Source organism: Melospiza melodia, chromosome 15, assembly GCF_035770615.1.
Source record: "Melospiza melodia melodia isolate bMelMel2 chromosome 15, bMelMel2.pri, whole genome shotgun sequence".
NCBI lineage: Eukaryota > Metazoa > Chordata > Aves > Passeriformes > Passerellidae > Melospiza > Melospiza melodia.
This window is the reverse complement of record NC_086208.1, coordinates 2738223-2760995: the sequence shown is the minus strand read 5'-3', so window position 1 is coordinate 2760995 and position 22773 is coordinate 2738223. Positions and strand designations below refer to the sequence as shown.

The 22773-nt window shown below is 58.4% G+C and overlaps 2 protein-coding genes across 8 annotated transcripts; both read left to right on the top strand.

Moving 5' to 3' along the window:
- Positions 1–3375: 3375 nt before the first annotated feature.
- Positions 3376–22073, top strand: CELF6 (CUGBP Elav-like family member 6). 7 transcript variants are annotated; one of them, XM_063169368.1, is made up of 13 exons: positions 3376–3619; positions 8093–8175; positions 14884–14932; positions 16380–16508; positions 16593–16672; positions 17133–17276; positions 17622–17766; positions 17848–17997; positions 18289–18351; positions 19108–19188; positions 19293–19436; positions 20523–20672; positions 20863–22073. In XM_063169368.1, exons 1-12 carry the CDS (start codon positions 3376–3378, stop codon positions 20648–20650), a joined length of 1440 nt encoding a protein of 479 aa, XP_063025438.1. In that variant the 3' UTR covers positions 20651–20672; positions 20863–22073. The 7 variants fall into 7 exon arrangements, with proteins under 7 accessions (XP_063025438.1, XP_063025440.1, XP_063025439.1 ...); XM_063169370.1 differs by having other exon boundaries at positions 3400–3619; positions 16383–16508; XM_063169369.1 differs by having other exon boundaries at positions 3400–3619; positions 19111–19188.
- Positions 9104–10076, top strand: LOC134425054 (anti-sigma-I factor RsgI2-like; the record flags this gene model as incomplete). The annotated part of the gene is given in 4 exon segments (XM_063169241.1): positions 9104–9308; positions 9311–9534; positions 9537–9774; positions 9988–10076. Coding segments are annotated over 4 exon segments (756 nt in total), but the record flags the coding sequence as incomplete, so codon positions are not given.
- Positions 22074–22773: the final 700 nt, after the last annotated feature.

The following is a 22773-nucleotide window of genomic DNA, read 5'->3' as shown; positions in this document are numbered from 1 at the left end:
CAGGGCTGGGGCAAGCAGGACCCTGGCTTTGGGATGGGTGTTCTGTTCAAAAGAATGTTGCTCTGTTCCCACAGATGATGCTATCCCATTCCCTGCCCTCATTCCACCCTCCCTTCTGCCTTGCTGGGCTCCCTTTCCCCCATAACCAGGTGTGAGAGCCCCCAGGGCTTGGGATACCCACGGAGGACCCCCAATACTGAAGCCTGGTGTGATCCAGGTTAAACATCCCCCACGATCCCATTTCCCAGGGTGTCTGCACCAGCATTTTCCCAAACCCGCCCTCACGGAGGTGGCTCGGTGACGTTTCCAGCCCCGGACGGGCCGGGATCCCGGGAGCGCCCTGCTCTCCCCGCCGCGGCTTTGCCGGGTGGCCCGTTCCTTCCAGAACATCTATTTTGGTCGTGTAAAACTTGCCGGGGAGCAGGGAACAGGGAACAGGCAGCGTGTGAATCACTCGGGGCCAACGGGTTTAAAAATAAACCCAAGCGGCGGCGAGGAGCAGCCGCCAAGCCCCCGGATTCCGGCAGGATTGTGCTCCACACGTCCCAAACCCACCCGTGGGCACCGGCACCAGCCAGGGGAGTTTATTGGGACACACTCGCAGCGGCGGGCACCTGTGTGCATGGCGTGTGTGTGCTTGTAAACACGTGTGTGCATCGGGTGTGTGCCTGCAAGCGTGTGTGCAAGGTGTAAATACTCGGTGTGTGTGTTATGTGTGTGCTTGTAAATACTTGGTGTGTGTTATGTATGTGCTTGTAAACACGTGTGCGCATCGGGTGTGTGCCTGCAAGCATGTGTGCAAGGTGTAAATACTCGGTGTGTGTGTTATGTGTGTGCTTGTAAACACGTGTGCACTGTGGGCATCATATCTATGTGCTTGTAAACACGTGTGCACTGTGGGCATCATGTGTATGTGCTTGTAAACACGTGTGTGCATTGGAGGTGTGACTGCAAGCGTGTGTGCAAGGTGTAAATACTCAGGGTGTGTTATGTGCGTGCTTGTAAATACTTGGTGTGTGTTATGTATGTGCTTGTAAACACGTGTGTGCATCAGGTGTGTGCCTGCAAGCATGTGTGCAAGGTGTAAGTACTCGGTGTGTGTTATGTGCGTGCTTGTAAATACTTGGTGTGTGTTATGTGTGTGCTTGTAAACATGTGTGCGCTGTGGGCATCATATCTATATGCTTGTAAACACATGTGTGCTGTGGGCATCATATCTATGTGCTTGTAAACATGTGTGCACTGTGGGCATCATATGTATGTGCTTATAAACGCGTGTGTGCATCAGGTGTGTGCCTGCAAGTGTGTGTGCAATGTGTAAATACTCGGGGTGTGTTATGTGTGTGCTTGTAAACACGTGTGCGCTGTGGGCATCGTGTGTGTGTGCTTGTAAACACGTGTGTGCATCGGGTGTGTGACTGCAAGCGTGTGTGCAAGGTGTAAATACTCGGGGTGTGTTATGTGTGTGCTTGTAAACACGTGTGCGCTGTGGGCATTGTGTGTGTGCGCTTGTAAACACGTGTGTGCTTGTGAGCACACACTTGCACACACGTGGTTGTGGGTCCTCACATCCACCCGTGCACACACATGCATTAAGGATCCTTGCACGGGTGCACTCACACATGCACAAATGCACTCGCTCACATGTGCATGTGGGTCCTCGTGCACAAACTGGCACACATGTGCATATAGGTGCTTGCGTGCATACACTTGTGTACATGCCTGCACACCATATGGAGCCTTGCACACTTGCACACACGTGCATGTGTGTCCCTCATGCACATACTTGCACTCACGTCTACACACACACTTGCACTCATGATCAAGGGAGTCCTTGCACACTTGTGCATATAGGCCATTGCACACATGTGCATATGGGTCCTTGCAAGCCCATACATTCCTGTACATGCTTGCACACACCTGCACACCTGCACACATGTGCAAATGCCCCCACACATCATTGCCCAGACTCACACATGTGCTGTGCACACCCTTGCACGCACTTACACACTCATGTGCACTCTTGCAGCACCTGTATGTTCACGCACATGCTTGAACATGCATGCACACGTTTGTGCAGACTTGCACGTGCTTGCACACACGCTCACACACACATGTACACAGTGGCACATGCTCACAGCCCTTCCCACACTCACAAGCCCCTGCACGCACGAGGCAGCGCGCTGGGGAAGCCAGGCTTCCCCCCACCTGGCTGCTGCTTTGGGACTAATTAATTAATTAACGACAACACCAGGTATTAAAGCTGCTCAGTCTAATTACAGATCTTTCGGGGTGACATGGGATGCAGGAGGGAAGTGCTCTCCTCCTCCCCCTTCTGGGGCAGCCCCAGGGGGGCAACAGGGGCAGGGTGGGGTCCATGGAGGCGAAAAACTCAACGAGGTGTTCAAATTGACCCTTTTTGAGCCTCTTGTGTGCGTTTACACCCTGCTCTGAGGTGGGGAGCAGAGAGGGGTTAAGTTTGGGTGCTGCTAAAGGGCTGCAGGGGGGAAGGTGGGAGGCTGCTCTGCTCCTTGGACAGCCCTGGCTGGCGTTGGGGGGATGATGGGGCGAAAGGGGGATGGAGGGGGGTGAGGGGATGGAGGTGCTGAGGGATGATGGGGAGATGGGGGAAAGGGAGGGACATAGGTGGTCATGAGGGTGATGGGGGATGAGGGGAAAGGGGGCACATGGGGGGATATGAGGGGCATGAGGGGTGGTGGGGCATGACAGAGGGTGATGGGGGTCATAGGAAGTGATGGGAGGGATGGGGAGGGAGACTGAGGGTGATGGAGAGGATGGGGGTGATGGGAGGTGATGGGAGGTGGTGGGCATGATGGGGATGATGGGGGAAGGTGATGGGGGTGATGGGGGTAATGGGGATGCCGGGAGGTGATGGGGGATGATAAGGATTCTGGTGGTGGGGGGGGTGCGGGGGGGTGTGTGATGGTAATGACGAGGGCTGATGGAGGATGACGGGGGTGATGGGGACGACGGGAGCGATAGGGGTGACAGGGGCCGAATGGGGGGACACGGCGGGCCATGGACGGGAGGGTGACGAGCGGGGGGGGTCCGGCGTGAGCCCGGCAGGGCGCAGCAGTGGGCGGAGCCTGGACGCACCCCGCCCCTCTTTCCGCCTCGAGGTTCTGATTGGCCACCGCCCCCTCATTATGCTAATACAGCACCCCTGGGCGGGGCCGTCCGGCTGACGTCACGGGCCCGCTGGCGGGCGCGGGCCGAGCCGAGCCGAGCCGAGAGGTGCCGAGCGGGGCGGTGCCGAGCGGTGCCGAGGCGAGCCGAGCGGTGCCGAGTGGTGCCGAGCGGTGCCGGGCGGTGCCGAGCGGTGCCGGTCGGGCGGGGCGGGGCGCGGAACGGGCCATGGCGGCGGCGGCGGCGGGCGAGGCGGCGGGGGCGGCGTTCAGCACCGCGAACAGCGGCCGGGTGAACGGGCTGAGCCGCCCGCCCGGCGCCATCGCCATGAAGGACCACGACGCCATCAAGCTGTTCGTGGGGCAGATTCCGCGCAACCTGGAGGAGAGCGACCTCAAGCCGCTCTTCGAGGAGTTCGGCCGCATCTACGAGCTCACCGTGCTCAAGGATCGCTTCACCGGCATGCACAAAGGTGCGGGGGCGGCGGGCCGGGGCACCCCCCCGGGTGGGATGCCCTGATGTGGGACACCCTGAGGTGGGGGCTGTCCTGAGGTGAGGTGGGACACCCTGAGGTGGGGGGGATCCTCAGTGAGGCACGGCTCTGGTGGGATGTCGTGAGGTGGGGGGGACCCCTCAGGTACTGCTCTGGTGGGATGTCGTGAGACGGGGGGGGGAGCCTCAGTGAGGCACCGCTCTGGTGTGATATCGTGAGGTGTGGGGGACCCCTCAGTGAGGCACTGCTCTGGTGGGATGTTGTGAGGTGGGGGGGCATCCTCAGTGAGGTACTGCTGTGGTGGGACACCCTGAGGTGGGGAGCACCCTCAGTGAGGTACTGCACTGGTGGGACACCCTGGGGTGTGGGGGGATCCTCAGCGAGGTACTGCTCTGGTGGGACACCCTCAGTGAAGTACCACTCTGGTAGGATGTCCTGAGGTGGGGATGTCCCTCAGTGAGCTGCTGCTGTGGTGGGATGTTGTGAGATGGGGGGGCACCGTCAGTGACGTACCACTCTGGTGGGACACCCTGAGGTATGGAGGGATCCTCAGTGAGGTACTGCTGTAGTGGGACACCCTGAGGTTGGGGGGATCCTCAGTGAGGTACCATGCTGGTGGGACACCCTGAGGTGGGGAGCACCCTCAGTGAGGTACCATGCTGGTGGGACACCCTGAGGTGGGGAGCACCCTCAGTGAGGTACTGCACTGGTGGGACACCCTGGGGTGTGGGGGGATCCTCAGCGAGGTACTGCTCTGGTGGGACACCCTCAGTGAAGTACCACTCTGGTAGGATGTCCTGAGGTGGGGATGTCCCTCAGTGAGCTGCTGCTGTGGTGGGATGTTGTGAGATGGGGGGGCACCGTCAGTGACGTACCACTCTGGTGGGACACCCTGAGGTATGGAGGGATCCTCAGTGAGGTACTGCTGTAGTGGGACACCCTGAGGTTGGGGGGATCCTCAGTGAGGTACCATGCTGGTGGGACACCCTGAGGTGGGGAGCACCCTCAGTGAGGTACCACTCTGATGGGACACCCTGAGGTGTGGGTGACACCCTCAGTGAGGTGCTGCTGTAATGGGACACCCTGAGATGGGGGGCGATCCTCAGTGAGGTACTGCTCTGGTGGGATGTCCTGAGGTGTGGGTGACACCCTCAGTGAGGTACTGCTCTGGTGGGATGTCCTGAGGTGTGGGTGACACCCTCAGTGAGGCACTGCTCTGGTGGGATGTACTGAGGTGTGGGGGGCACCCTCAGTGAGGTACCGTGCTCATGGGACACCCTGAGGACACCAGGAGTGTCCTGGGATGGGGGACCCCTCAGGTGGGACGTCACTGAAATGTGGCACCGAAGTATGGGCCACCTGTGAGGCAGGACAGACTGGGGGGGGGGGAACCTCTCAGGTGAGGGGTCCTGTCCCTCAGGTGGGATACCCCTGAGGTGAGGTACCCCTCAAGTGGGACAGCCGGAGATGGATCATCCTGACAAAGGGATACCCAATGTGAGGCACCCCTGATATGGCACAGCCTGAGGTAGGATATCCCTGAGGCAAAGGCACTCCTGAAATGTGGTTTCCCTATCAGATGGGACAACCTGAGGTTTGGTACCTAAGTGTGGGCCACCACTGAGGTGGGGTGCCCTGAGATGAGGGTACCCCTCAAGTGGGACATCCTGAGATGGTGCATTCCAAGACTGGGATACCTCTAAGGTGGGACATGCCCGAGGTGGAGGCACCCATGAGGTGGGATAACGTGAGGTGGAGCACCCTGAGGTACAGCTGGGATGCTTTGAGAGGGGGCACCATGATCTGAAAGTATGCCTGAGGTCAGAGACACTGCTATGGGGTACCTGTGAGGTGATGTAGCCCTGAAATGGAGATGTCCCTAAGGTGGGACACCCTGAGGTGGGGTACCCAAATATGGGGCACCCCTCAGCTGAGTTACACCTGAGGTGGAGATATCCTTCATGTGGAGGCTACACCCATAAGTATGGGGCACCCTGAGGAGTGGAAACCTTTGGGGTGAAGATATTCCTAAGTTGGAGGAAACCTTGAGGTAGAGCACCTTGAGGTGGGAACACCGCAGTATGGAATGTTTGGATATATGGATATATTTGGATATATGGCCCCCCTGGCTTGGGGGCACCCCTGGGACCAGAGCATCACAGGGCAGGGAGCACTGCAATGGATTTTAGAACATCTGCCTGCCTTGGGGGCACCTGTCTGGCATCAGCACAGCCACATGAGTTTGTGCACCCCGGGAGCTGGAGCACCCCTGGGGTACAGACACCCCTCTGTGGATGGGGACGTGCCATGTGTGCAGTGTGTCCCGGGTGCTGTGGCCCGGTGGCACGGCATGAGGAGCAGTGACACACCCAGGGGGTGGCACAGGCTGGGGACACAGTGCCATCTCTGCAGTGTGTCCCGGGTGCTGTGGCCCGGTGGCACGGCATGAGGAGCAGTGACACACCCAGGGGGACACACAGGCACCGCCGAGGTCTCCACAGGACCCCCCACCCAAGAGCTGTGCTGTGCAGTGCCAGAGCAGGGTCAGCACACCCCAGGTGTCCCCAGAGAGGAGCCACAAGCTGTCACCAAACCCCTGTGCCACAGCCAGCACCTGCTTCGCTGGGACTATCCTGGGAAGCCAGAACTTGGCGTTTGTGGTTGCTGCCGTGTCGATGCCCTTCGTCTGTGGGGCAGCCGCCTGGACTCTGTCACTTTTGGCACTTTTGGCCCCCAGCACTTCCCCAGGTGTCTCTGAAGCCGCTTCTGTGCCTGGATCAATGGGATTTGCACCTTCCAGGCTCCCCCTGCGCTTCCTCCAGCGCGGGCTTCAACGCCTGCGGCCCAGCCGCATGATTTAATTGCGGACGCTCCTCTGATTTGAACGGCATCCTCCCTCCCGGCGAGCCTCCCGAGCAGAACCACTCCTGCACCAGCCCTCCCAACTTCTCCAGAATGCCCGGGCACCGTCTACATTGTCGCCTGCAGGAAAAACAGGGGAAAAAAAAAAAAGAGAGAAAGAAGAGCGGAGAGCAGGAAGCCAACATGATTACAGATGGTAAACACTGGAAATGGCACCGGCACTGAGGCGAGCTGCTGTGCTGATCTCCCAGAGTGTTGATCCAGGGGGATCTCTCCTTGCTCTCCATTGAGGGCAGATATCCCCAACACCCCAAGGCGGGCGAGGGACCCCATCCCGCAGCGTCCCCCGCCCTGCCGCCATGCTCCCTCTCCTCCCAGGCACGCTGATTGTACTTATTAAGAGTTATTAATACTTAATCAGCTGGCGGATTTAATTGTGCCAATATTAAAAATGCATCAATGTCAATTTTATTCATTAAATATTTACTTTGTTGAAGGGAAACTGTTTTGCTGCTGTTTTAATATCACTTTCAGATGCTTTTGGATGTGACCCCAGCAAATTGGGGGGGAGCCCTCAGGGAGGGAGCGGTGCAGCAGTGGCACAGGCACCAGGAATGCTTCAGGAGAGACGGAGCAGAGAGGACCGGACCCTGTCCCCAGGGCTCGCTCGTTGCTGCCAGCTCTGCGAGCGAGTGGCTCGGCAGCGTGAGTCAGCGTGGGAAAACCTCACCCCAGGCGTATTCCCGATTTCCAAAGCGCCATGATGTCGAAGGAGCCCGAGTGCCTTCACCACACGAATCTCATCCCGAGGAGGATGCTTAGGCTGGGAGAACTGTGCTGGCAAGAGAGGGTGCACAGCCTCGACACCTGGAGATCTGCTTCCTGGAGGACTTGGGTTGTGGCTTTCCCCAGGGCTGGGGCCAGAGTGCCACTGCCCATGTGCTGCCTGCTCCTCCCTGGCTCCTTCCTTCATCCTGCTGCTCCATCTCCTACCCTGTTCTGGGGGTGAACTGTGACCCTGTGTGTGCCCATCTGGGTGTGGAGTACCAGGGCACCAGGATGCTGGATGCCATGGGGCCAGGGTGTCAGTGCAACGGGATGGTGGATGCCATGGTGCTGAGCTGCTGGATGCCACAGTGCCAGGGTGCTGGATGCCATGGTGCCAGATCATCAGGGTGCTTGTTGCTGGATGCCATGGTGCTAAGGTGATGGATGCCACCATGCCAGGGTGCCAAATCCCAGGTTATATACTGCCAGGGTGCCAGAGTGCTGAATGCCAGGGTGCTGAGGTGCTGAATGCCACCATGCCGGGTTGCTGGGATTCTGAATGCCACCGTGCCAGGGTGATAGAGTGCTGGGATGCTGGATGCCACAGGGCCAGGATTCTGGATGCCAGGGTGTCAAGTGCCATGGTGCTGGGGTGCTGGATGTCACAGTCCCAGGGTGCTGGTGTGCTGGGTGTCACTGTGCTGGATGCCAGGATGCTGAGACACCACAGTGCCATATCAGCTGTGCCACCAGCTCCCTGTGTGCACAGGGCACTGTGGCAATAGCAGGCCGGACACTGATGCTGTCTCCCTGTCTCCACAGGCTGTGCCTTTCTCACCTACTGCGCCCGTGACTCCGCGCTGAAGGCACAGAGTGCCCTGCACGAGCAGAAGACACTGCCAGGGGTGAGTGACACCGGGGCGGCGGGGTCAGCTGGGACAGGGCCTGGTGACACCTCCCTGCAGCCCGGGAGAATTGAGTGACACTGAGGTGGTCCAGTTGAGCTGGAGCAGCACCTGGGGACACCTTCCCATGTCATGGGAGCCTTAAGTGACACCGAGGGATCGGGGTGAGCCAGGGCGGGGGCTGGTGACACCTCCCCGAGGCGCGGGAGCCACTTCCAGCAGCCGCAAACCGAGGCATCGATTTTCCAGCCGCCCGCGTGCTGTTGCGCTTTCTGTGGGCTCCGACCTCCCGAGCTTAACAAAGTGAAAATAAATATTTAATTATTCGCCTAAATAAAAATCAATAGGCCCGCGGGTTGGCTGGGGAAAGAGCCGGGGCCCATGAATATCAATCCCTGCTGTGTGCGTGTGGAGCTGACAGAGGAGGATGAGGTTTGCGGGGATGTGGCTTCCTGAGCCGTGCTCTCACCGGCGGGGCCACACTTCAGTAGGTTCGAGAGTTACCAGCCCACCTTGGCAGCCTAAAGGAGGCTGGGGTCAGGCCCTGCCGGGGGATTCTCATCACGCACAGGCATGTGTGTATTGCTATTGCCATGGCCCCTCGCTTGGGGATTGGGGGTGAGTGTGTGAGCATGTGTGTGCACATGGATGTGCTGGTGCATGCCCCATAGGGGCTCACTGCTGTGCCTACCTCTCCGTGTGTGTGTGTGCATACAGCAGTGCAGGGCACTGTGTGCTTGTGCTCACACCCTGTGCCCATGTAAGTGCTCACGCCCGTGTGTGCTCACACCTGTGTGTGCTCACATGTCTGTGCCTGAGCACTCCTTCTGTTCTTGCACACACCCATGTGTATGCACTTGTGTACGCTTGGGTACACACCTATGAGTGCCTGTGAACACACATCTGTGTCTGTGCACACCCATCTGCTTGTGCACACAAGCACACCCATGTGCATTTATGTGCAACCCCTCTACCTGTGCTCACCCCCTGTACCTGCTTATACCCCTTGTACCTGTACTCAAACACCTATACCTGTGCTCACATACCCTGTAACTGCTCATACCACCTATACCTGTGCTCACACACCTCACATACCCTGTAACTGCTCATACCACCTGTACCTGTGCTCACCCCCTTATCTACGCATCCCCTGTACGTGTATTCACACACCTATACCTGTTCACACCTGTCCCAGCTCATACCCTGTACCTGTGCACACCTCCTATACCTGTGCTCACACCTGTCCCTGCTCATATCCTGTACCTGCACACCCCTGTACCTGTACCTGCTGACCCCCTGTACCTGCACACCCCCTGTACCTGTGCTCACACCCCTGTCCCTGCACACCCCCTGTACCTGTGCTCACACCCCTGTCCCTGCACACCCCTGTACCTGCACACCCCTGTACCTGTGCTCACACCCCTGTACCTGCTCACACACCTATACCTGTGCTCACGCCTGTCCCTGCTCACACCCCTGTCCCTGCTCATACCCTGTACCCGTGCTCACACCCCTGTCCCTGCACACCCCTGTCCCTGCACACCCCTGTACCTGCACACCCCCTGTACCTGTGCTCTCACCTGTACCTGCTGACCCCCTGTACCTGCGCACCCTCCATGTTCCCACCCTCGCCCCCCAACCCCAGCCAGGCCCCGCCCCCAGCGTGTCGGGGGACCGGGGGCGTGTCCAGACGGCGGTGGGCGTGTCCAAGCGAGGCCCCGCCCCTCGCCTGGCCCGGCTCGGCTCGGCTCGGCGGGGCTGCGGCCGCCCCGCCCTGTGCCCCGCCCCCCGCGCGCCTCTGCGCGAGCCCAGCCGAATCCGGCCGAGCCGAACCGAACCCAGCCGAGCCCAGCCGAACCCAGCCCAGCCGAGACCGGCCTTGCCGAGCCGAGCCGAGCTAAGCCGAGCCCAGCCGAACCGTCTCGGGTGGAGCCGAGCGCAGCCGAGCTCAGCCGAACCGCCTCGGTGGAGCCGGCGGTCCGGCCGGTCCGGCCATGCAGCTGCCGCAGGTGCCGGCGCCGGGGCCGCGGCCGCCCGTGCTGTGGGTGCCCGCCGGGTCCAAGATCCTCTGCATCGAGGTAGGGCCCCGCCTTTGTCTGCCGCCGCCTCCGCCCGGCCCGGCACGGCCCGGCACCGCCCGGCAGCCTCCGCTCGAGCCGGGGTGGGGGGGCTGCACCGGAGGGGCTCTAGGAGGGATGTGGGTGATGGCAAGGGGGTGTATCTGCTCCCGGGGATGCTGTGCGGGAGCGGGGGTGATGGCGAGGGTGTGGATCCTTGCTCCTGGGGATGGGCATGGAGGGGTGTTCATGGTGAGCAGGGCGTATCTGCACACAGGGCTGGGGATGGAGGGGTGTTGGTGAGGGGGTGCTCCCAGGGATGGGCTGGGGATACAGCCGTGTTTGTGATCAGGGTATAATTGCACACAGGGATGGTGGGTGTGAGTGGGGGTGAGGGTGATGGAGTGTATCTGAACCCCGGGATGGGAATGAGGATGGAGCAGTGTTGGTGAGGGGGTGTATCTGCTCCCAGGCATAGGATGGGGATGGAGCAGTGCTGGTGATCAGGGTGTATTTGCACACAGGGACGGGGATGGAGCGGTGTTGATGAGCAGGGTGAATGTGCACACGGGGTTGGGGGCTGTGAGTGGGCGTGTTGCAGGGTGTATCTGCACACAGGGATGAGGATGGAGGGGTGTTGGTGGGGAGGTGTATCTGTTCCCAGGGATGGGGTGGGTGGCTGTGGGTGTTGCAGGGTGTATCTGCACACAGGGATGAGGATTGGGGGTGTCGGTGACAGGCTGTATCTGCTCCCAGGGATGGGTGTTGGGGATGGAGGAGTGTTGGTGAGGAGGGGTGTATTTGCACAGAAGAATGGGGTTGGAGGGGTGTTGGTGAGGGGCTGTATCTGCACCCACAGATGGGGTGTGTGGGTGTGAGTGTTGCTGTGCAGGCTGTATCTGCACCCAGGGATGGGGTGCATGTGTTGGTGATGAGGATGTATTTGCACTCCGGGGTGGGGGCTCTGTGTGTGTGTGGCTGGGAGGGTGTATCTGCACCCAGGGAAAGGGAGGGTGTCGGCAGAGGGGTGTTGGTGATGTCTCCGGACCCAGGGAGGCTGTGTGTGGTGAGGCTGTTGGTGAGGAGGGTGTTCTGGCACCCAGCAATGCTGGGGGGGGGTGTTTGCAGGCAGGGATGGAGAATGGTGGTGAGGAGGTGTATGTGCCCCCAGGGATGGGTTTGGTGTGTGTGCTGGCTGGAGGGTGTATTTTTCCACCGCAGCTCTGTGTGTGTGTGTGTGTGTGGTGCAGGTGTGCAAGGGGCAGCGCTCGGGGGCTGTTGCACCCGCAGGCGGTGCAGGGAGGGGTGTGTGCATTGGCAGGGGTGCAGCTCCGACCCCCGGGTGTGTGCAGGTGGGTGTGCAAGCACGTGGGTGTCTGTGTGTGTGGGAAGAGGAGCTTAGGGTGTCTTTGCCCCCAGTGATGGTGACAGGGTGTGGGTGCACATGGGCTGGGGGAGTGGCAGCAGTGGGGGTGTGTGGGCACACAGGGTGTGACAGAGAGTGCAGGTCTGTGCAGGTGGGCTCAGGTGTGTACAGTGGCCATGGGGAGGGGATGTGGGTGTTTCTGGGGGTGTCATGAGCCCACCCAAGCTGTCTGTGTGCCCACAGAGGGCTCCCAAGGGGCCCACTATGGGACCTGCTGCTACAATGGGGAAACTGAGGCAAGGGGCATTGTATCCCCGGTGCTGGCTGTACATCCCAGGGTGTGTGCCCGCGGCTGTGCGTGATCCATGGCAGCAGGCAGGGCTCTGTGGGATGCATGGCATGCAGCCTGGGGTTGTGCAGGTGCCCGTGGGGCTGTGTGCAGTGGGCACACGTGGGTGCTGGGACAGACGCGCGGGGTGCGCAGCGCTGCGTGGGCACACGTGTGCGGCTTCCGAGTGCGCGGCTGTGCCAGGGGGACTGGGGGTGGCTGTGCCAGGGGGTGCTGGGGTCTGTGGTTGGGTTCAGAGGTGTGTGGGTGTGTGCAGGGTGTGCCAGGGTTGTGCAGTGCTGTGGCTGTCCCCAGGCTGGCTGTGTGGCCTGGCTGTGGGTTACCCCCAGGGCTTTGTCAAGGTATTCCCGTGACGAGTGACTGCCACACCTTGGTTCCTGTCTCCCTGGGGTGGCATGGGCATGAGGCTCCCACAGTCACTCGCTGCTCCAGTGTCACCTGCCACCTCCATCTCATTTGGGTGCATGGTGGCCTGCTGCATCCTCTGGCTGTTGGTTGTGAGGACAAGGAGGAGGAGTGTGATGCCAAGGAAGGAACAAAGGCCAGAAGTGACCCACTGAGCACATCCCCTGGCGGGGATTCTATGGGCTGGCTCTCCCTGGTATCCAGGTTCTTGAGGGGCTCCAAATCTGGGTGGGTGACAGTGCCTGAGCAGTCAGGAGGTGGTTTGGCACCCACTGGTGATCCCCTGTCCTGTGGAACACCAGTGGTTTGACCATGGGGTAACTGGGGCTTTGTGAACTGCTGATGATGGTTGGTGCTGGAACACCCCAAGCAGGGTGTCACTATGTCCCTGGGGTGTGGGAGATGGACGGATGGATGCATGGATGGATGGATGGATGGATGGATGGATGGATGGATGGATGGATGGATGGATGGATGCTGTGGGAGTGGAAAGGTGGGTGGTGGCAAGATGGAAGATGGATGGGCAGATGGAAGGGTGGTGCAGGGATGGATGGGTGTTGCGAGGATGGATGGGTGTTGGGGGATGGATAGAGGATCTTGGCAATATAGATAGGTGCTGTGGGAATGGATGGGTGTATGGGGATGGATGTTGGGGATGTGGATGGCTGCAATGGGGATGGACAGGTATTTGGGGGTGGATGGATGGGTGTTGGTGCTATAGATGGATGCTATGGGAACAAATGGGTGTTATGAGGATGGGTGTTGGGGATATGGATGGGTTCTATGGGGAGGGATGGATGCTATGGGAATGGGTGTTGGAGTATGGCTGGATGAATCCAGGGGTAAGATGGGTGTGTGGGTGATTGTGTGGGTGTCCCGGATGGATGAGTGGATGGATGGGTGTTGCAGGTGGGTGTCAGGAGCAGGGGGAGATGCCTGGGTGGCTGTTTAGTGTGGGAGCATGGATAGAGGGCTGTGTGGACATGGTGCAGAGGTGCTGTGGGGACAATCAGGAGTTCTGGGTGCCACAGGGGGTCATCAAGCACCCTGTGCTGGGCACATCATGATGTCAAGGGTGCCAAAACCCCCTTCTGGGGGTGTCTACAGGCCAGGGCAATTTCTCCTTGGTGTGGTGTGGCAGCCCTGGGGTAGGTTAGCTGTTCCCTGAGGCCTGACATTTATAAACATCAGCCGCTCCCGGGGAATCAATACAGTTTAATAACCGGCGAGCGGAGACGGGAGACACATCAAAATGACACTCTGCGGCTCCGTAAATGTTATTCTAAATCATCCTCACTGCCTTTATTACATTAAGCATACAGCAGCAGGCATGGGAAATTTATTCCATCAAAGGCCATCACGCTGGTAAATGGGGCTGGCGGGTCAGTGGAGGGGGGCAGCCCCCCCCAAAACGGGGTTCCCTCCTCCCGGCTGTGGCAGGGATGTGAGGGGCAGCGGGGTTCTGGGTTTAGGGTCTCGGTGCTGTCACAGTCTCCGGAGTTTGGGGTGAGCCAAATCCTGCCCCTACACAAGGTGGATGTTTGGGGGACTGGTGACATAATGGGTGACACTGTGAGGTGTCCCTCGGTGCCACTCTGTGCCATCCCATGACTCCTGGGGACTCAATCCCTTCCCTGGACCATCCCCAGCTCTGCGCTGACATTTCTCTCCACGTTTCCCTGGAGACGAGGCGGTTGCTGTGGAAACCTCCCTCCTCTTCTCTCTTACCCATCCTCTTCCTCACCCTGATGTGGGGGGGACTGTCTCTGCCCCCACCCATCCCCAAAATTTAGGGACCCCTACCGGGGTGCGGCGGGGGGCACCTGGGATGGGGGTGCACACACACATGGGGGCGGCTGTGCCCGTGTGTGCTCGGGGCGTGTTCGTGTGCGCGCCCCCGCGCCGTCATGTGTGACATCTCACTGTTGCCGTGGCGACCCCATCGAGCACATGGCTCGGGCTCCGCAGCATCGCGGGGGAAGCACGCTTGTTGCCATGGAAACGGCCATAATTGTAGCGTTTTTCGGCTAAAAGAGGGGAAAAAGGAGGGGGAGAGAGGAGGAGGAATGGCTCCATGGGGCAGCAGGCCAGGGATGTGCCTGCCAGCCCAGCGTGTCCTGCTGCACACGGGTGTCACGCTCGTGGGTGCACATGGCGGTGACGAGGAGGAGGCCAAATTTGGGTGAGGTTTGGGAAAAGGAGGGCAATGGTGCCAGAGGGGCTGGGGCTGGCGGGGTGCTACTGCTGCCTCTGCAGTCCTTTGCAGTCGAGGAAAGCAGGCAGGCGGCCAAGCCTGGCACTGGCAGCCCCCCGGGTGCCTGCAGCACTGGGTGCCCATCGCCAGGGCCGGAGTGTTGCCCTTTGCACATGGCATCCCCGGGTCTCTGTGGCCACAAGCCCCAGACCTGTTCATGCAGGTCCCTCCCCTTTTCCCCAGCTCGCAGTGCCAGTCATTGGCCAAATCCTGCTGTTCCCCACTGAGAGGGTTCAGGGGCCCCCACACTGACCACCCACTCTCGCTTGTGTTGCAGATGAACCGCCCCATCCAGGTGAAGCCGGCCGACAGCGAGGGCCGAGGAGGTAGGTCCTCAATTCTCCAGATGCCTGACATGGGCAGGGGGCCACAGGGTTGCCTAGGGGGTGATGGGGGACATGGTGGCATCACGAGGGCTGCTGTGTGAAGGTTGGTTTGCAGAGAAATCCAGGAAAGGATCTGCCTTTGCTGGGGGCATCCAAACCTGGGTGCAGAGCAAATGCCATCTTCTCTCTCCCTGTCTGGTCAGCTGGGGGGAACATCCTCATATCATTCTGGGAATGGCCTGACATCATACCGTGAGCATCCCTGGGGTGCAGAGCACCAGCCAGCATCTCTCCCTCACCACCTTAATTTACCAAAAAATACAATTCCCTCTCCAGAGCTGCCTGTGAGGACCCCGGGGCAGGAGTTGGCTGCATATGGCCCAAGCCCCTCTCAAACTACCACCCCCCTCAAATTCTTTGAGCATTTGCCACTCATTTGGCTGTGGCATTGCCAGGCTGAGGTGATCATTTGGGCAAAATGGCAGGAATTGGATCAAAATCCCACGTGTGTTGTGTTGCTGGGCAGGTAGGCGCTATCAGACATGCAGGATGCTCTCATGGGGCCGCCTGCACTTGGCAGGATGGCTGAGGTAGCTCCCCCCCATCCAAACCCTGTTATTATACACACCGGGAGCTGGTCCCAGCATGTCCCAGAGGGACCTGGCAAATAAATTACCCACTTACCGAGTGTAATTGGTGAAGGATTAAAAATCGATGGGCGAGCTGGGGCTCCCGTCTGCAGCCCCCTCACCCAGGAGGCAACACTGGGCTGCCCAGCCCACTCCCCCTGGGAGATGCTTTATGTTTAACTAGACAACACACGAGCCCTATTCCCTTAACTAATTTTCTTGGTACCTTAACAGACTAAGCATTCATCGTCTCCTGCCATTATTTATTTATTTCCCCAGCAACGCTCTTGACAGGGCACCTTATTTCCTTTGTCAAATGCCATTAGCGTGCGGCGGGAGCGCGCGGCCGCACAAGACAGATGCTGGTAATAATCATGAAATTCTCATTATTTACTATCCCTTCTCTTGTGTTTGGGTTATTGATGTCCCCTGGGCATGGCTGGAGGCTGTGGGTTGTTCTACGAGTCGATCACACGAGGGTGATCACCTCCAGTTTGTGGATTCTCTTTGTTCCACCGCATCCCACCCCAGTGCTGGGGGAGCCAGCCCCCCCATCCCTAGAAAAAGCCTCAGCTCCTCTCCCTAAAGCAATGGCTCTTCCAGGACTCGCCCCTCAGCAATTTTCCCACAGGAGAGGTTTTCCCATCCTGAGTGTTCTGTAGGATGGAGACGATAAGCCCAGCACCTTCTCCGTGGGATCGGTGTCGCTCCCTCCCTCTGATGTCACTTGGCTCCTTCCCCTCCATACACCATTTTTGGTGAGGGGTTGGGATGGTGAGTGACCTCCCGCTCTCTGATGGGTTTGGTTTTGTTTTTAGAAGACAGGAAGCTCTTTGTGGGCATGCTGGGGAAGCAGCAGAGCGAGGACGACGTCCGCCGCCTCTTTGAGCCCTTCGGCCAGATTGAGGAATGCACCATCCTCCGAGGGCCCGATGGAGCCAGCAAAGGTGGGCTTTGGGGCACCAGGTGGGCACCCTATGGATCTACAATGGCCGAATCCAACCTGTCCCATGTTCCCTCTGTTCCCTTAGGTTGTGCCTTTGTGAAATACGGCAGCCACGCCGAGGCACAGGCTGCCATCAACAGCCTGCATGGCAGCCAAACTATGCCGGTAAGTGCCAGGCTCACACCCTGCCCTGGCTGACCCCACGCTGCCTGCTTAATCCAATCACCCACTAATTTGATCCTCAGTCTAATTGCATCAAAATCCTACAGACTGGCAATTTGTTGGCCACATCACCCCAGGTTCCTCCTTGCCAAGGTGCTGAGCCCTGGAGGTGAGAGTGTGGGACTAATTCTCTCCATGCCAGAGAAAGGGGCAGTTTAATTAACGCTGAAGGTCAGAATTGTGGACAAGGAAAGGGAAAGGAAGCAGAGGTCAGGGAGCTGCCTCTGGGGAGAAAAAACTGGCTATAATTAAACCTCACATTGATCACTGGTTGCTGCTGCCAAGCTGGGCAGCATCCCCAGGGCTGAGGCTGCTGCGGACGCTGCGAGCCACGCCCACGGCAGGTACACAGTTTGGGGCATTGCTGTGCTCCCACCATCAGCCCCATCTTCCCCCACCTCAGGGCGCCTCGTCCAGCCTGGTGGTGAAGTTTGCAGACACGGATAAGGAGAGGACCCTGCGGCGGATGCATCAGATGGCGGGGCAGCTGGGCATCTTCAACCCCATGACCATCCAGTTCGGTGCCTACGGGGCCTACACGCAAGCGGTAGGAGCTGGAGCAGCCCGGGGGCTTTGGGCTACCCCCGTGGGTAGGGGGGCTGGTTTGGCCCTGAAAGCACCAGTGCCAGGGTGTGTGGATGCCTGGGAGGGCTGGTGTATCCCTGTTTAAGGGCAGATGCAGGGCTTCCTGCCCACAGCTGAGGGCGGTTGTAGGGTTCAGTGGTCCCATATTTGGCATCACCAAGACCAAGACTCCTGTCCCTGGGTCTGGCAGTGGGTGGCATTTATCCCTCTGAACCCATCCAAAGCAGAGATGCTGATTTGCCCTCCCCTCTCTCTGTTTCTCTGTGCCTCTCGCTCTCTGTCCCCTTTCCCCCCTTGTTTCCCGAAGATCATGCAGCAGCAGGCAGCCCTGATGGCGGCCGCGCAGGGCACCTGCCTCAACCCCATGGCTGCCATCGCTGCCGCCCAGATGCAACAAATGGCCGCCTTCAATGTCAGCGGGCTGGTGGCTGCTCCCCTCACTCCCTCTTCAGGTAGGACCCTCGCATTTGCCACTCGACATCCTCGGGGGGCACTCTCGGGGTGGTGCCGGCCCTGACGCCACGCTCCTGCAGGTACAAGCACTCCTCCGGGGATCAGCACGGCGCCGGTGCCCAGCATTGCCACGCCCATTGGGGTGAACGGCTTCAGCCCGCTGCCGCCCCAGACCAACGGGCAGCCCGCCTCCGAGACCATCTACACCAATGGCATCCACCCCTACCCAGGTACAGCCCTCCTGGGGCTCCGCCACGCCCCGGGGCCGGGGGAGTGTGCTTGGCTCGTGTGGGGTGCTCTCGGGGTGCTCTCGGGGTGCTCCCCATCCCGGGAACAGGATCAACCCGCGGTGTGCTCCCGTGGCATCACTGCAGGGAGGAGAGAATTCAGGCAGGGAGCAGCTCTGCCCCTCCATGGCGGCACTTGGTCAGGAGCCCTTTCCCATGGGAGCTGTGCATGCATCCATCCCTGGCTTTCTCTGGCTTATTCTGTCTTCCTTCTCCTTTCTCTTCTCTTCCCAGCTCAAAGCCCCACGGTGGCAGACCCCCTCCAGCAGGCCTACGCCGGCATGCAGCACTATGCAGGTCTCAAACTTCGCTCCCCACTCCTTCCCTCTCTCCCCTCTTTGCTCCTCACTGTTATTTTTGGGAGGTGAACATCACCCTGGGGTTGATCATTGGACTGGGGCATTTGGGCATGAATTAATGAGGGGAGCAGCAGGTGCTGAGCCCTGGCAGGAGCTCCAGGGTGGGAATGCCAATGAAAGCACCATCCCCTTATCCCACTGGCTCCTGTCATGGCCCCCCGTGCAAATTTGGATAGTGCAAAGTGAATTTTAATACCCACAGGGCTGAGATAACTCCATGGGCGAGCCCTGGCCGTGGTAATGAGAAGAGGGGGCAAGATCTGGGAGGTGACAGAGGGCCACCTCCACACCAAGACACCAAAAGTCTGGATGTTCATCACGTGGCCAAGTCTGACGGCCAAGGACATGGGCTGTGGAGGGAAAAGAGTCAGGGCCTCCCATGGAAATATGTCAAGCCCAGCAGCCATTTTATTAGGAGCATTGACAGCAATGTCCAGATTTGCAACAAAATCAAGTTTTGGGGTTTTTCAGCTAAAAGTACCATCTTTACTCAGCTTTGAGGCTATATTACTGCTATCACCAGCATTTCTCCTGGGAGAGCTGTTCCCACATTCCTGGTGTGTCAGGAGGGGTGGGAAGGGCAGAGCCAGCAGCCATGGGGCAGAACAGGTGGCAACAGGGGACCTGCCTGTCCCAGCCCTCTCTGTGGCTGGGGCAGGTGCCATGGCCTCAGCTTCTTGTTTCTCTCTTCCAGCAGCATATCCCACTGCCTACGCTCCCATCAGCCAAGCCTTTCCCCAGCAAGCGCCCCTCATCCCGCAGCAGCAGAGAGAAGGTGAGGGGTGGGGGTCACCCCACGTGGGGCCAGCGGCTCCTCGGTGTCCCCCAGGGTGACCCCACCTCGTAGCTGACGTGTCCTGTCCTTTGTGTGTCACCCAGGTCCCGAGGGCTGTAACCTGTTTATTTATCACCTGCCCCAGGAGTTCGGGGACGCGGAGCTCACGCAGATGTTTTTGCCTTTCGGCAACGTCATCTCTGCCAAAGTCTTTGTGGACCGTGCCACCAACCAGAGTAAATGCTTTGGTAAGTCCCAGGGTGTGGCTCTCCCTGGTGTCCCAGCTCAGGGCTCCAGCTCTTCCCAGTCTCTAGCTCAAGGTTCCAGCTACCCTTAGTATCGCAGCTTGGAGCTCTGGCTCTTCCTCAACATTCCAGCTCAGGGTCTGCCTCTCTTCAGCATCCCATTTTAAATATCTGATGCTCCTCGACATCCCGGCTCTTACCAGTCTCCAGCTCCAGAGTCCCATTCTTTCTGATCTCCAACCTGGAGGTCCAGCTCTCCCAGTATCCTGGCTCAGGGGGTCTGTCTGTCCCAAAATCCCAGCTCAAGGGTTTGGCTCTCCCAGTCTTCCCAGCTCGGAAGTCTGGCTCTTCTGGACACCCAGCGCAGAGCATCTCCATCTGAGGTGTCCAACCCTCCCCGAAGTCCCTGCTTGAGAGTCTGTCTCTCCAACATCTCATCTTAGGGATTTCTCTTTCTCTAGTCTCTCAGATGTCCATGTCTCCCTGTTGTCCCTTGCTTGGGGTCCAATTCTCCCTATGTCCCCAGCTCAGGGATTTGTATCTCCCTCTCACAGACCTCAGTGTCCCCATGGACTCTTTCACTTGGTGTCTTTGGAGGTCCTATCAACTCAGGGTCTCTGCAGACCTGGCCTACAGATGTCCCCTGAGCCCACACATCCCATCCTGGTGTCCCCACAGACCCCATCACCCTGGTATCGCCACATACCTGCAGACCTTGGTGTCCCCACAGACCCCATCACCTCAGTGTCCCTGCAGCCCTTATCACTTCAACAGACCCTGTCACCCCAGTGACCCCACAAATCCCATCCCAGAGTATCCCTGCAGATGACTCCAGTGTCCTGTGGACCCTCTTATGCTGCTGTCCTCACAGCCTTGTCAGCTCAGTGTCCCTGCAGACCTCGGTGTCCCTGCAGGTGCCATCACCTGTCACCCAGTCTCCTGAAATCTGGGGCTGTGATGTTACCCAAGGACCCCCTCTCCCAGCACTCCCAAACCAGGAGCAATCCACAGGATTTCAGTGCCTGGGTTCAGGCAAGGCAGTGCCTGTGATGTGTGTGGTGACAAGCCCCTGTGTCCCCTCCCCGCCAGGTTTCGTCAGTTTTGACAATCCGACGAGCGCTCAGGCGGCCATTCAGGCCATGAATGGCTTCCAGATCGGCATGAAGAGGCTAAAAGTGCAGCTAAAGCGGCCGAAAGACGCCAACAGACCCTACTGACCCCAGCTCAGCCTGCGGAGAGGTGAGGGGCCTGGCCCTGGGGACGTGCTGGTCATGGAGGATCCCCCTGTCCCTGTGTTACATCCCGAGTGTGTGCAGGGATCGCTGCCTGGCACCACCCACCCAATGGATGGAGGGATGTGTCCCTCCCTTCATCCTTCCTTCCCTCCATCCCCCAGAAGCAGGCTGACAACCTTTTCCTTCTGTTCCAGGTCGGACGTCCCGCAGTGTCTGACGACTTTCCCCTTCCCCAAGTGCAGTATCCAAACCCGTAACTCTCTTTCTTTGCAACACACCCCGGAGGAGGTGAAGGAGGAGGAGGAGGAGGTGAAGGAGAAAACGGCAAAGAAGAGAGTGTTTTGGTCGTAGCTTTTCCTTTTTGAATTTTTTCCCAAACTGGTCTTGTTTGTTGTTTAACGGGAATGAGAGGAAGACAAGGAAGGAGGGGAGCGATGCGGTGCCGGGGCTGCGATTCGCCGCCGGCCGCTCGCCGGGACTCACCGGATCCCTCACTGGGAGCAAGGCTGATGGCTCCGGGCAGCCGGGCCACGATCTACCTTTGTTTTTTGGGTTTTTTTTAAAGCACTCATTTGCTGCTACTGATTTCCCAGGAGAAACGAGGAAAAGAGGCTCCAAATGGATTCTTAAACCAAAGCCGGTGGGACGGGACCAGCCTCGGGCGCTTCACCTGGAGGATGTTTGTTTGGATGATAAAGAAAAACGGCAAGATTTTCCTTTTTCCCTGCATTGGGGGGAAAAAAAAGAAGGATCAAAGTATGTTGGACTTATAGAAGATATATATAAATAAGTATATATATATATATATCCCATGGAGCAGGGTGGCGGGACACGCGCTTCCCCTGCTTGTCACTGGCACAGGGACATAGGATTACTTGTTTCAGAGTCATATCATTCCTTAGAGTTTAGGGACCAAAGGACTATTGCTTTTTTTAAATATATCTATAAATAAATTAATTTAAAAAAAAACAAAACAAAACACACAAAAAAACTTCGGGAAAGGAGGAGAAAATCCAACAAAAATTAAGAAGGTTGAGTAAAAACCCTCGGGCATTCAGAGCCACGAGCGTTTCCTACAGGGCTCGGATTTGGGGGGTTCAAGGGCTCGGTTTCGGGGGCCAGTTCGTGGCTGGGGACTGGGGGGATGCAGAGGGGATTTGTGGGGGGGACTGCAGTGGCTGCCCCAGCTCCATGGCCCAGGGGGGAATTGGAGCCCCTCGGTCGCCTCTGGCAGAGGTTGGAGTGATGTGGTTCTTTGCATTTTGGGTTGGTTTGGGGGGATTTTTGGGTTGGGTTTTTTTTTTTTTCAGCCAAAAAAACTTAAAAAAAAAAAAAAAAAAGAAAAATGTGAGGTTTCGGCCGCAATGAAGTGAAGCGAAATAAACTTATTTTGTCAAAATCGTCACCTTGGTTGGTTCTTTGGAGCAATTGCTGCTGCGTCCACCCCAAACACAACACCCGGGCCCCCTTTATGGCCAGCTCAGCTCCTGCTGGGCTGGAGCACCCACCAGCATTTGGTGAAGCTGGGAGAGCACCATAGGCATCTCTTTTATTTGCTTTTTCACAGGAATTGCTATTTTTTGGAGGAATTCACCCTGGCTGCAGAGGGAATCAGGACAGGATACAGCCCTGTGGTTTCACTGATCTTTCCAAGGGACAGAGAGAGGAGCTTCAGAGAGATGTGGCCATGTCCCATGAGATAGCCCTCGCGTTGTGGGTACAGCTGAGTGACTGCCATGATCCCAGGAAAGTGACTTATTTTTTATATTAGGAAAAATCCCCAGACCCCACAAATTTAAGCAACTCCCCCACCAAGGGGTAGGTGGCAGGGCCAGTGGTGAGGGAACAGCCACCAGCCCAGGTTTGGGTGGCCCTTGGATACTTGGAGCAGCCAGTGTGGGACACGTGGGGATAGGACACGTGGGGATAGCCAGATGGTGGGATCCATGGGGGACAGAGGACAGGGACATGCCATAAGTGACACTGAGTGAACCCATTGGTGTAATGAACCTGTCAGGACTCAGGGGGTGACTCCAGGATAATTCTTAGATCAGTTCTTAAATTCCATCATAAATCTTGGCTGAACTCATGGCCTTGTGCTGCTG